General features: G+C 39.0%; 1 protein-coding gene across 1 annotated transcript in view; it reads right to left on the reverse strand.

Moving 5' to 3' along the window:
- Positions 1-15,470, reverse strand: part of Vps51 (vacuolar protein sorting 51) — a 421,027-nt gene that overhangs the window by 94,561 nt on the left and 310,996 nt on the right. The window contains exon 16 of the mRNA XM_090392235.1: positions 15,031-15,078. Coding sequence (XP_090248361.1) covers positions 15,031-15,078 — 48 coding nt within the window. The remainder of the gene's footprint in view (positions 1-15,030; positions 15,079-15,470) is intronic.

The raw sequence follows: 15,470 nt of genomic DNA on the forward strand, positions 1-15,470 counted from the left end.
CCGCTGCACCTGTAACTTACCGTGCATTGGTGAAACAGGACGGACAATCCCTATACGCAAGAAAGAACACATTAGACACATTAAATATAACCATTATGGTGAAGCAGGCCTCTCAGACCACGCACTCAACACCTTACACCAAATCAACTGGAAAAGCACCTGCTCCTTACACCGCACAAAAACCTGGTACGAAAGGAAATTTAAGGAATCCTGCGAAATCCTGATAAACCACCCAAATATGAACAACAAAGATGGCATGAAAATTCCAAGGATCTGGATGGCACACATTCAGCCTACCTAATATGAAAGATCCAGCATAAGTTAGGACTCTAGCTAATCCTTAGCTAGTATTAGAAACCATTCCATACCAACTGGCTGGAATGATGTGAATATATGTATATAGTAGACAACACTAATAATAGGACTCTAGCATTGATGTATAATTTTTTATAACTTTTTTATTTTTATTTTATTTTATTATTTTTATTTTTTCTCACCAGAGGTCAGGCCAACAATTGTTGTAGCGGTTGGTCAGTGTCTTTAACAAACTAGTTTGATTGTAGTATAGCTTGTTTCCTGTGTATAGTTGTATGCTCCAGAAGATGACCTTGACATAAAGGTCAAAACGTCAAATGTAGATTTTAATTATATTAAACTAAAGTTTTTATTCAAACACGGGGTAGATGTCTCCATAATTTTCAAAAATGCATTCGGATCACCGTGTAAGCCTAAAAGAAAGAAGAATTTATAGTTACAGTTGCTATATGTCTATATGCCTGATGTTATTCTAAAGGAAATATACATGACAGCAAACTACATACTCGAACAAGCTATTCCTGTGGTCTGTACATAGTAGCAATAGATAGTCAACTGTACATAGCTAGCAAACCTATGGCACACATGGTGTACAGTACTACCATATTTTACATTGTACACAGAATGTAGATGCAGCATGGAGTGAGGTGACAGCAGAGAGTATGAATAATATTTGGAAGAAACTGCTGAAAATATATGTTCATGCATTTGCACGATTTGATAAAGAGAAAGCCTTACAAGAGAGTAGTTAAAATAATAGTTCTGCTAGTTAAACTGTTGGAGGTTGACAATTAAGGATGTCATGGAAGAAGAAAATATCTTAAATGAAGACATTATATAGATATAGAAGCACAGAAAGTCAGAAGAGGTGAGGGGAAAAAATCACATCTCTTCTTCTGACTTTCTGTGCTTGTATATCTATATAAAATGTGATCTATATATCGCGCGATGCAAGTGAGAACTCACACCACGCGATATCGCATGATGTTAGTTCTCACCAGGCGGCCGATCACGCATTGTCGCATGGACGTCGCTAACTAAATAAAAAAATTTAAAAAATTTGGCCACCACACGAAATTCCAATTTTCAGCTTGGCAATGAACATGTTAAACAAAGTTAATACTACTCATGCATTTAACATGAATGAAAAAGCTGATTAGTGTTACAGCAAATGCCATCAGTACTATAACAAACTACCAAACAGTCAGAAATGAATACCACAGATAGTCACAATGCTATTTCAAAGAAACTTCACCACAACAAATTATTTCAGTTCCTGTGAATTTGCTCTTTTAAATGAATTTATAGTTGTTTAAATGAAAATCTTTTAAACAAATATAAATGAAGCATACATTTACAATACGAGTCTCAGTCACAGCTGCATGAGTAGGAGAGTCTTACAGTAACAACTTTTGATATTTAATGCTAGTGGTTTGATGCAATAACCTTCTGTCTCCTGACATTGGCATATAATCAGGATTTGGACAATAAAGGAGCCCCACAGTTTCTATAAATAGATGATCATGTGGAAAGTGATCTTCGTGTAATACCTTTGTTTTTAATGGACTTTGTTTCTGGCAAAGATACCATGGTCTGCAAGGCCTGATTTACTTGATTTATCTTTATGTTCATTCAATGAATGAGAAACCCACTCCTGCCCCTGCACCAGACTCTCATAAATCCACCTAGTTCTTCACCTAAAATCGAGAAACCCTTTCTGGTCCATGGACGAACTCTCTTCAGTTACCTTACCATCAACACCTGACATGTGGAGAGAACACTGGTCCAACAATCTTCCAACAAATAGCTTCCTGGTTGAAGATCCCTGTGCTCCATGGTCTGGTTTTGCTCTTCCATCAACATGATCAGAACTAACCATGGCATATGCAGCTACCTACTACATAAATGGAGACCGTCAGACCACCCTTATTGTGATTGTTCCTCATGGTGGTGGACATCCACAAGGTGATGGATCAGGCCCTAGATTGGCTTTCTAGACTGGACATTGACCTGTAGCTGCTTTGTATTCCTTTTGCCATAAGAATAAATAAATAAACTGAAATCTCCTATTTCAAAGACACTTAGTCTAAAGCCAAATCTGATAGTTAATTGGACATAACAGCTTTTTTTGAATTAGAGGCAGGAATAAAGCCAATTTTTGCATTGATTTAAAGGTAGTATATAGATTAAATTCATGAAGAAAACTTTGGCTCCATATTCAGTTCAGCAATCCTTTTCAATTAGGAAATAATAATAGAGTTACTCTCAAAAAAGGATCTTGGCAAAGGATGACATACCAATAATATGTTAAATGTTGTTTGAGCTATAACCATTAGCAACTGCAATAATTTTTATTATTAATTCTTTCTGTAGATGGAAATGACTAAGTTGATATTGAGTGTATATATACAGACAGATAACGATAAGTTTATGGAGTTCAGAGTACCAGAGGAATTGTTCAAATGCATGATTTACCACAGCATTTGCAAAAGCACATGCAGTTGATGGACTCAGTGTACTTTTCTACAAGTGAGATGTAACCTGCTGTAATTTATAGCTGTTTAAATTAATTTATACTGTTACCATTATATTCTTTCTTCCATGATAAGGAAGTGGTCCGATGGGGTGGTCAGATGCCTATAGGCTACCTACCAAGTTTGCAGTTAACAAGTTAAGTTTGATTTCCACCTGATAGGTGCACTTGATCACCCTTTTTTATATCGATATCCGACTTTGTTGCTCCAGGAACAGGGAATGAATGTAGGAAGACAAGTAGTGTGATAGGAGAGAATGAAAATAAGATATATATGAATGAGAAAATAATAGTTGATAATGTGGAAGGTGTGAGTGACTGTGAAAGTTTAGGAAATGGTTTTGTTCAGGAGAGTGAATTTAGATTAAGAGTGACTGACCTGCAGAGGGAGATAGATGAGTTGAAAGAGGAGGTGGAATGTCTTGTGAATGAGAGCAGAAGTATGAAAGATAAGATTAGGAGAATGGAAGAGATAAATGCAAGGAGAATCAGAGTAGGAGAGAGAGAGAATTTAGGGAGTATGAGTGAGAGGTATGGGGGTGCTAGAAGAGGAGAGAATAGAAACTGTAGAAGTGAGGGAATGAGAGAGAGGTATGGGAATGCTAGCAGACGAGAGGATGGAAACAGTAGGAGAGATATGGAAGTGCTAGAAGAGGACAGAATGGAAACGGTAGGAGAGATAGAATGAGAGAGAGGTATGGGAATGCTAGATGATGAGAGGATGGAAACAGTAGGAGAGACAGAATGAGAGAGGGATATGGAAGTGCTAGAAGTGGAGAAAATGGAAACAGTAGGAGAGAGAGGTATGGAATGCTAGAAGAGAGAATAACAGTAGAGGAGAGGGAATGAGAGAGACCTATGGGAATGAAAGAAGAGGAGAGACTGGAAACAATAGGAGAGAGGGAATGGTAAGAGGTATAATGTATGGCGACTCAATGATCCGTGGTGTTCAAGATAGGATGTGTGAGGAGTGTTTGCCAGGAGGAACAATAGAAAGGATGGCTATGACAATTAAGAGAGGGTGAAAGGGTGGATGAGATGATTGTGATGGTAGGAACGAATAACTTGAGTGGTAACGTAAGTCAGGCAGCGAGAGATATGAGGTTTTTGCTTGAGACTGTACGGAAGAAGACAGAGAGAGGAAAAATAGTGTGTGTGTTGCCTAGGTATGATAATGATGAGCTGAGCTGAAGAGCTCAGCTCATCATTATCATTTCATCTCATCATATTGAATGGCATAATAGCAAGAATGTGTGACAAGAGGGGACTGGTATATGTGGATGCTTGGAGTGCGTTTGAGGAAAGAGAGGAATTGTATGCGAGAGACCATTTACATTTGAATGAGGAAGGACGTAGGCATCTGGAGAGATTGCTGTTCTGAAAGAGTCAGTGTGTCCCAGGGAGGATGATAGCAGGGGTGGCCTCTTGTGGGAATGGATACGTGGGAGAAGGGAGACGATGTCAGGTAACACTGAGCCCAGTGGAGTCTAGAAGGGATAATGCTGGGTATAGAAAAAACAATGGCATTTATATGCTTAATACTAATGCCAGGAGTATCCGGAATAAGGGAGAGGAATTGGTGGCGCAGATAGCATCAGCCTGGCCAAAAATTATTGGGATCACTGAGACGTGGTTGACAGAAGGGGATATAATAACAGGAATAGAAGTCGCTGGGTATAGCATTTTTCATCAGGATAGGAGGGGAAAGCGTGGTGGTGGGGTACTGCTTATGATAAGTGATGACCTATGTCCTCTAAGAGTGGAGGCTTTGGAAGGAAGTGAGACAAATGATTTTGAGAGCATATGGTGTGAGGTAGAGGTAGGCAAGACAGGATATTTAGTGGGGTGTTGCTACAGACCCAGGAGCACGGAGGATGGGGACCAGGAGATGTTTAGACAGCTAAGTTGGGCAAGTGCAAGAAGAATGATTGTTATGGGAGATTTTAACTACAGTAGTATAAATTGGAGAGAGGAAGATGCATGTAGCAATAGTGGAATGGAATTTCTAGAATTCTTGAGGGACAAATGTCTTAGGCAACATGTAACAGAGGAAACAAGAGGTTCAAGAGTTTTAGATTTGGTTATAGCATCAGAAGAGTTGATAATAACTGAGATGACATCTCTCCCACCAGTTGGAGAGAGTGACCATATGGTTTTGACTTGGAAAATGAATAGACATGCAGGAGTAACAAAGAGACGGGAACTTATGTGGAATTATAATAGTCTTAGACGTCAACTTCAGGAAGTTTTATGGAGGGAGGAAATGGAAAGCCAGGATATCGTTAGTGCATGGGAAATTGTGAAAGAATATTTGTTAGCAGCAATGGTAAGTTGTATACCACGAGTGAAGAAGAGGACACAATTTGGAGTAAAGTGGATGACAAACAATATTGAACAGGAATTGCATGTGAAAAAGAGGCTATGGAAGAGATATAAGGAGACAGGTGAAGAGAGGATGCGTGAAGAATATAAGACACAGGCCAGAAGAGTGACTAGTGTGATAAGGAAAGCAAAACTGGAATATGAGAGGAGATTGGCCCTAAGATCCAAAGAAAATCCTAGGGAATTTTTTAGCTTTGTGGCCAGTAGGAGGAGAAATGACTGTGGAAGAATGATATTGTGGGATAAAAATGGGAATAGTGTGACTGATGCAGAGGACATAGTGGAATTGTTCAATGACCACTTTATTGGAGTATTTCATCCTAGAGGAGTCAGTTTTAATGCTAGAGGGATAGGGCAGGTTCAAGGTTTAGACGTACAGGAGGAGAGTGTGTTTCAGATACTGAGAACTCTGGATGTCAATAAAGCTTTTGGACTGGATGGTATTTCACCACGAGTTTTGAGAGAATATGCTGAGGAACTGACAGTGCCTTTAACCTGGCTTTTCAATGAACGTCTGGCTTCAGCAAAGGTGCCCAGGGAATGGAAGGAAGGTAAGATAGTGCCATTGCATAAGGGTGGTAACAGACTGGAAGTGTCTAATTATAGACCAGTCTGTGTGTCATCAGTAGTTGTTAAGATCTTGGAGAAATTAGTGAGGGACCGTATACAGCATTGGGCAGATGAGGGTAATGTTATCTGTGAGAGTCAACATAGATTTGTGAAGGGGTGCTCTTGTTTTAGCATACTGCTGGCCTTTTATAATAAAGTTACAAGAACATTGGATGAGGGAAAGGCATATACTGCAATTTTCTTAGACTTAGCAAAGGCATTTGACAGGGTGCCACATGATAGGCTGATATTTAAGTTGCAACACATGGGTCTGGCTGCCAACTGGTCAACTGGATTCAGGATTGGCTGTCTGATAGGTATCAGAGAGTTGTGTATGGTGGAGCAGTTTCAAGGAGACAGAAGGTTACAAGTGGGGTCCCACAGGGCTCAGTACTAGGACCTATATTGTTTAACCTGGGGAAGTGGGGAAGTCGCCGCTAGAGGGCCAGGGGAACGGTCATGTTTTCAGGGAGCTCCCGAAAGCTAAGTACAATTTTGAATGGAAATTAGAATATATGTTAAAAATCATAACGTAATATTGTCTAAATTTGGTAGCTTGTTGTGTCTGTGTGATTTTGGTGTAAATTCCGTAAATTAATTTAGTCTTTAACAATACGTTTCATATATTTGAATATGGCGGCAATGCGACGTAAGATAATGGCGGCCAAAAATACGACGCCATTGTTCAAAAACTATAATATGAGAGAATTTGTCCAATGTGATGTGTGTGGAATGTATGCATTCCCGAATGAGGCTGGAGTATGGATTGAAAGTGATAGTGGTGGAAGAATGTGTAGAAAGTGTATGCAAAGTGAGGAGTCGAAGTATATGTCAGGTTGTGAGACATTTATGGTTGAAGAAAGCCAGAATGCGAGTGAAAATAGTGGATCGATAGGGAATTGCGGTGTACAAGATGGCAATGTGAGCGGTGATCTAAGAAAGAGCGAGAGCAATTATACAGAAAGAGAAAATGGTTTGAATGATAAAAAAAATGAGGAATTATTTGTAGGAAGTGAGATCGCTAGGCTGCGCGCAGTGATACAAGATGCGCAGCGGCAATTAGAGCACCGGCAAAACTCTTTCCAGAGTGATTCGGCTAACGCAAATAAACAGCGTGGGCGAGTTTCCGAAATGAAGGAGAGAGTGTTGTATGGTGACTCGTTATTAAGAGGAGTAATAGATGGGAGTGTAACTAAATCGTACTTACCGGGTGCGAAATTTAAGGATGTAAGCGAGAGCATTAGAGTACAAAAACAGAGGGTGAAAGAAATAACAATTGTGGCTGGTACGAATGAATTGAAAGGTGATAAATTTTTTATGAGAGAGGACTTGAAAGTATTGTTAAAGGTAGCGAAAGAAAAGAGTGACAGAGTTAGAATGGTGAGTCTGTTACTGCGGTATGACAGAGAGGAGTTTAGAAGGAGGGCCATAATCGCAAATGATATTATGCGCAGGTTATGCGGACGGTGTGGTGTGGAATTTGTGGACGTGTGGAATGAGTTTGATGGGCGAAAGGACTTATACAAGATGGATGGCCTGCATTTGAATGGACTTGGTGTGCGTAGACTGGAAAAAGTGTTGCTGAATGAAGTGAAAATGGATGTGCAGAACCAGGGAAACTAGAACTACCAAGGAGGGGGGGAAGTGGATATCCAGACATCAGTGAGACAGTTGAGTGTAAAAATGTATATAATGTACCTGAGCCAGCAATAAGGACAAAAAATGGGAATGGGATATTTAGAATAACGCATCAAGATAGGGGTGGGACAAAGGGAACACTGCAATTCATGTACACCAATGCCAGGAATATTAGGAACAAGAAGGAAGAATTTTTGGCCTTGACTGGCTCTTCCTGGCCACAGGTTATTGGCATTAGTGAAACATGGCTGACGGAAGATGATATAGTTAGTGGGATAGAATGTGTAGGTTATAGTATGTTTAGGAGGGACAGAGAGAATAAAATTGGGGGAGGGGTGTTATTGATGATAGCTGATGAACTGCAGCCAAGGAGAATTGAAGTATTGCAGGATAGTGAAAGGAGCTCATTTGAGGCTATTTGGTGTGAGATTGATACTGGCAGAATAAAATATACAGTTGGGTGCTGCTATAGACCAGGTGATGGAATAGATGGTGGAGATGGTATGCATAAACAAATTGATGAAATGAGTGGAAGGAGGGTAATTATTATGGGGGATTTCAACTATGGTAACATTGATTGGAAGGAGGAGAGGACACATGTGAGGAAGGAAATGGATTTTATTCAATTATTAAGGGATAACTATCTGAAACAGCATGTAATTGAAAATACTAGGGGTGTGAGAGTGCTTGACCTGGTAATAGTATCTGAGAATTTGACTGTAATGAATATGACCATGTTGCCACCTATTGGTGAGAGTGATCATAAGGTCTTGACCTGGGAGGTGGCTAAAGGTGTGAAATTTGTGATTAAGACAGGGTATATGTGGAATTACCGTGCTGGCAAGTATGACAAGCTTAGGAGATTGCTTGGATCAGTGCCATGGCATGCACAACTGCAAGGGCTGGACGTCGATAGAGCATGGGAAGTGATCAAAGAGCATTTACAGGAGGTTATGGCTGATTGTATACCTAAGGTCCGAATAGTGAAACAAGGAGGGGTTAAATGGATGAATAACACCATTAAGCTTGAGCTGCAAAAAAAGAAACAACTATGGAGGGAATTTAAAGAAAGGGGTGACCTGCAGGCACACGAACGGTATAAAGTACAGGCCAGAAGGGTAACGAGTGTGGTAAAAACAGCAAAAGCCGATTATGAAAGGAAACTAGCTATGCAAGCAAAAGAGAATCCCAAACAGTTCTTTCAATATGCTGCAAGCAAGAAAAAAACTGTACATGGCAAAATGATTTTAAGGAATGACGATGGTAAAGAGTTCACTGAACCAGTCGATATAGTGGAGTTACTGAGCGCGCACTTTGCAAAAGTATATCATCCAGGTGGTGACGTTGAAAAAATGAAGGAACCATTAGTTTATATGGGAATTGTGATGAATGAAGTGGAGGTGAATAGTCTATTACAGAACCTTAATGTGAATACATCTGTGGGATTGGATGGTATACCGGCACGGGTCTTGCATGAAGCGGCTAATGAATTATCAGTGCCCTTGACCATGTTGTTTAATCTGAGTCTCAGGTCTGGCTTAGTCCCGAAGGCGTGGAAAGAGGGGAAAATAGTTTCACTGCATAAAGGAGGATCCAAGACTATGGTTGCAAATTACAGACCGATCAGCATATCAGGAGTCGTTGTCAAGGTCTTGAAGAAAGTAGTCAAGGGAAAAATACAGGAATGGATTGATGAAAATGAGATACTGTACAGAGGACGGCATGGCTTTGTGAAGGGTAGATCATGCCTCAGTAACTTGCTCAAGTTTTATAACAAGGTGATGGCTGAACTGGATAAGGGAAATGGGTTTACAGTGATACTGCTGGACCTGGCAAAGGCGTTTGACAGGATACTACATGGAATTCTAATCCGTAAACTACAACATATGGGAATGGATATAGGGTTGGTGAGATGGATAGCTGGGTGGTTGATGGAGAGATATCAAAGAGTAGTTTATTCAGGAGTAGAGTCCAAAAAACGGCCTGTGACTAGTGGTGTGCCACAGGGTTCTGTTCTTGGACCACTGCTGTTTAATCTGTTCATTAACGATATAGGGAAGGGTCTAAGTGGGACAGTTCATTTGTTCGCTGATGATGCAAAGTTGGGTAGGGCGATAGTGAATGCAGAAGATGTCAAAGTCTTGCAAGATGACTTAGATAGATTGGAGTTCTGGGCTAAGGAGAATGGATGTCAATTTAATGTGACAAAATGTAAGGTTATGCATTTCGGAGTGAAAAGATTAGCAGCAGTATACCACATTGGTGGAACTGTACTCCAAGAGATTGATGAGGCCAGGGACTTGGGAGTGTTGGTGGATAGGGAGATGAAGTTTAGGGGGCACATTGCAAAAGTAACTAAATCAGCTCATCAACTCACTTGGTTGTTGAAAAATACCTTGACGAGCAGAGAAAAACAAGTTATTGTACCTCTGTACCGAGCCCTGATAAGACCTCATCTCGACTACTGTGCCCAGATTTGGTCACCTCGGTTCCTTCTTGATGGGGAGGAGGTTGAGAGGATCCAGAGGCGAGTGACTAAGATGATAGCAGGTCTATGGAATGAACCATATGAGAACAGGTTGAAGATTTGTGGGTTGCAGAAACTAGTTGATAGGCGGTAAAGGGGAGAAATGATTGAGACATTCAAATTGCTAAAAGGATTCTATAGGATTAATTCAGATGATATTTTTGAGATCAGGACTGGTGGTGGGAGAACTAGGGGACACCCATGGAAGCTGGGCAGGAGTGTGGTTAGCAGGGGTGTTAGAGCTGGGTTCTTTACTTTTAGAGTGGTAAATGAGTGGAATAAGCTGCCAGAGTCTGTTATGGGTGCTATGACAGTGAGCGAGTTCAAGGCAAGGTATGATAGATACTGTGAGAATGTTGAACAGCTGCGTGAACATGATGTTTAGGGCCTCCCTCGATGAGTCTAAGGACTCCTGGAGTAGCCCGTGGTAATAATAATAATAATAATAACCTTTATATCAATGACATTGCCAGTGGATTGCAAGGGGATATTCAGTTTTTTGCAGATGAAGCGAAGCTGGGAAGGATTATTAGTAATAGTGCAGATGTGGTAGCCCTGCAAGAGGATTTGAATAAGCTAGATAGATGGGAAAATGAATGGGGGGTGTCAGTTTAATGCAGCAAAATGTAAGGTCTTGAGGCTTGGGAAACATCGATGGGATGCTGCATACTCTATGGGAGGAGTTATACTGGAGAAGATGGGGAGACAAGAGATCTGGGGTTGATGATTGATAGAAACCTGAAGTTTAGGGGACATATTGCAAAGGTGGTGAAGGTAACACAGAGGATTGCTGCAATTATGAGAAGGACACTGACCTGCAGAGATAAGAGGGTTATCATTCCATTGTATATGTCTCTGATCAGACCACACTTGGATTATTGTTCTCAGATTTGGTCCCCAGGATTTGAAGGGGATAAATTAACTGTGGAAAAGATACAAAGACGGATGACAAAGATGGTCTCAGGACTGTACAAGGATAGTTATGAGAATCGGCTGAGGAAATGTGGACTGCAGAGTTTGGCGGATAGAAGAAGGAGTGGTGATATGATTGAGACTTTTAAACTGTTGAGAGGTGGTTACAGGGTTGACACTGGGGAGTTCTTTCACTTGGTTGAACAGCAGGAAGGAGTGATGACAAGAGGCCATCCCTGGAAGTTACGAAAGGAAACTGTGAGCAAGAGGGTGAGGAGTGGTTTCTTTGCATGGAGGGTGGTTGAGCCATGGAATGCATTGCCTGATAGAGTGGTAAGGGCGAGAACGGCCAATGAGTTTAAGGAGTGGTATGATAGATTTTGTGTTTCTTAGGGGGAACCTCCCCTTGATGAGTCTTGACAGACTTTATGTTCTTAGGAAGGACCTCCCATGATGAGTCTTTTGACTCCATGGAGGCCTGAATAATAATAATAATAATAATATATACATCCTCTGTCCAAAAAGAAACCAAATTTTTCGAAAATATAAGAAACTAGTAGCGCCACCTGTTGTATCTTTTTGTTGTTTAAAGTGGCAACCTTCATTAGTGTTGTGTCAACTGTTTATGACATTTGTTTCATTAGAAGCCAAGTTATAGTGGCAAGAGTGACAGTGTTTTTTGATGAACGGTCAGAAAATGAGTTTCAAACAGAGAGCTGCGATTGACTTTTGTGTTAAACTTGGTAAAAGTTTTACTGAAACGCATCAAATGCTGCAAAAAAGCACATGGTGATGAATGCTTATCTTGCGCTCAAGTTTACAAGTGGTTTAAGCGATTTCAAAGTGGTCGTGAGACACTTGAATCTCACGACCGCTGGACTGAGCAAAGTTAACATCCAAAAAGTGCGTGATTTCATCGAAGAAAACCCAAAACTGTCAGCGAGATTGATTGAAGTTGAATTGGGGATTCCAAGATCAACTGTGCACAACATTTTGACAGAGTTTGGTAAAATTTAGTAAATTGAATTTGTGATTTGTTCCCCACACGTTGGCCAAGGACCAAAAAATGTATTGAATTGAACACTACAAGGACTTCATTAAAACTGCTTGTAAGGACTCAAACTTCCTTGAAATGATCATTACTTTAAACGTGGTGTTTTGAGTATGAGCCCAAAACAAAGTGCCAGAATGCTGAGGTGGAGACCACCAGAAGAGGAGCATCCGAAAAAAAGTGAAGACAATGTTGATTTGTTTCTACAATTCCAAGGGCATTATCCACAAAAAATTCATTCCGCCTGGCCAAACAGTCAATGATGAGTTTTATCTCAAAGTTTTGAAGCGATTGATAGCGAGAATTCATCGCGTACGGCATGAATATCGTGATGCAGGCAGCTAGTCACTTTTTTACAATAATGCACCATCTCATCGTTAGAACATTGTGAGACAGTTTTTGAGCAAAAACCAAGTTTGTGTGTTGGGTCACTCACCGTATTCACCTGATTTAGCACCCTGTGACTTCTTTCTCTTCCCCCGACTTCATTTCCCGATGAAAGGAAAGCGATACGACACCACTGAAAACGTTCAAGCGGCAGTAACCACGACCCTCAACAGTATCCCAAAAACCGATATAAAAAACTTATAACGAATTAATTGACTGTGCCAAATGCTGTATCAAAGCCGAGGGAGAGTATATTGATTGAAATAAATGATTTAAATAATTATAATTGGCCTGTGTTTTATTTTCTATCCAAAGTTCGGTTTCTTTTTTGGACAGAGGATGTATTTGCCTCAATATATTCAAATTGTCTTTCATTCAGTCCATTGCATGTATTAATTATTCTTAAGTGATTTATCATTGTCCAAGATATAGTTCACTAAAATGTGCAACAAAATTAACAGATCCAACATTCGAACCTAGAGCGTTTCATATATGTATCTGCTAAGGGTAATTATCCCTTGTTAACTCTATAAATTCCCTTTCTTCTTCTTCTTCCCATGTGCTTTTCCCCTCTATCCAATCTATAGACAAAGTAATTGAGTAATCATTATGGGTGGTTTTAACTTTTTTCAACTTACTTAATTCAACTTCTTTTTTCCTCTAGTCCTTGTGTATTTGGTTATGTCTGCCTTGATGATTTGTCCTCAACTTGAATTTGCATTCTTATTCAATTTTTAATTCTCCCAGTCTTATTCTCTATTGTTCTCTAGAAAAATCATATCTAACTTTGTTCCTACTCTCCTTCATCAACTAGGTTTTAATTAACATTCACTAACCAATGCCACAAGCTTTACTCCTTTTTTTGATACTTCAGGCATTCATGAATAAACAAAATCCATCAAACTCAAGAGTTCTGCCATCTTCCAGAGCTCCAAATGGGACAACTGAGGTTTTATGATTATGCATCTCATATATTTGTCTGGATCCAATCTGTATGAATGGAAGTACTACACACACACAACTACTACTTTTACAACTAACTCATTATGAAAAGAACATCGATCACCTTTCTAGTGATCAAGCTAACAGACTTTGTTTTGAGGTCATCAAAGTTATTTATGATGCCAACATTCGGAAATGAATATTCCACCATCTCAAATGAAATCTCTGAAGTCCATAAAATGCAATAACAATATAGTTATCACAAAATAAAATTACTCCTTCAGGAGTGGAATATATACTCTCAGATTAACAGGGATTCTACAATACTCTCAAATTAGTAGGGATTCTATCAAAAGTCAACTTAATCAACTAAGCTTTGGATAAAACAATATCTGCAGATCAAGAAACTATTAAAAAAACTCAGAATCTACCATGCAAGGTCACCCCCAGAATATATAGTGCACAAAGATTAACATTACATAAAAGTAACTGCCCACTCGATTTATTGTGGAATCTATAGGCAGCCCCACTTATAAAATCTCAATCATTTGTCTAATCTTCGTCATCCTCTTATTGGATACTTAGCTTCATCTATACAAAACTGCACAGAATCTGTTACAAGAATAAAGACATTAAAATGGCATCTTTATATATATAATAGTGAGTTTTGACATCTTCCCTCTCTCTCTCTCTCTTCAATGAATATTCCTCATACAGAGATAATCGGAAGGAATGCCCAAACAAGAGCTGGAAACTATCAAACAAACAACTTTACTAAATGGATACAACCCAAAAATAACATGCAAATTAGTTAACCTTCCCAGACAGCATCCAAAGGAAGGAGACCTTCACACTCCTATACCTGACATCAGTGACATATGGCAAAGATTATAAAAAAAATACAAACTCATCACGACTTTCAAAACCCATCAGCCAAATTCACAATCTGTGACCAAGGACAAACTTTCACCAATGATGTCAACTGGTACATGTACCATGTCTGAGCAATTTGTCTTACTATGGACAAGCAGAAAGATCAGTCAATAAACATATATCTAAACATCAACACCATATCAAAAAAACATAAATCTGCTGGCACAAAATGGAGTTGATAACATTAGCCACTAGATCCAATGGAAAACAGCAAAATATTATAGATTTATGTTTAAATATGGACGTTTATTCAAAGGTGCTGAAGCTTTACTTCATCAACTGACCCATAATTGTAAATGACTGCCATACTATCACTAAAGTTTGGGAAATTGTTATCCTCAGATGTAATAAATAGGTTGTATTTTTTTTAAAAATTTTAATTAAATTTTATTGTTAATTAATATTTTTATCCCAATAGTGTTTAATCTAACAGATATGTAACATATGCACTGTACTGTTTCTGGTGTTCAAATTCCTCATTATTGTTCTTTGCTTACATTGACGATGTCTTATGATACATAAGATGAAACATTTGTACATGTGTGACTTTATAATTATGGAAACCCCACACATTTCTATGGAAGAAAATTTCATTGCACCTAAAACCTCTGACTGTGCTTCTGAGGGCACTTTACGGTTGCAATATATTAAAATATTCGATCAAGTTACAATAACTGCAACAAGATCCATAATGAAGGACAAAAATTTATGATGTATCACTATAAGGACTGGAATACTTTCATAATATATAAATACTGGTTATGATAATTACAACAAATTATTGTAATGAAAAGAGGATACCTGTGAAATGCTTAATCCTTGTACCCTAACAAAATAATCCAGCAGTGACTGAAAAAGAAAATACAGCATTTTTAATTCAACAAAGATCTCCCTTTCCCTCTCTCTCACACACACACACATACAAATCAAATCAAATCAAATGTCAATTTGATTATGAATGTGATCATATAAACTTTAACAAATTTTATAGACTACTTTAGCAAATCTTATATTTTGAAGAGTATCTGTTTGATCAAAAACTCTTTCTAACAGGATTAGTTTTTTGAGTTATGACCATCAAATACTGTATGAAGCTTTTTTACCTCATACTTTAGAACAACATCGTAAGAATTGTGCATGGGGAGAATGTAGTTATACCACATATTCCATGAATATCCACAGATTATCCATTTCAGTTTAAGCTTTCACTGGCAGTGAATTACTTTTACAATAACAGTAAG

The sequence above is a fragment of the Typopeltis vanoorti genome, chromosome 5 (assembly GCF_054136105.1).
Source record: "Typopeltis vanoorti isolate ZY-2024b chromosome 5, IOZ_Tvanoo_1.0, whole genome shotgun sequence".
Classification (NCBI taxonomy): domain Eukaryota; kingdom Metazoa; phylum Arthropoda; class Arachnida; order Uropygi; family Thelyphonidae; genus Typopeltis; species Typopeltis vanoorti.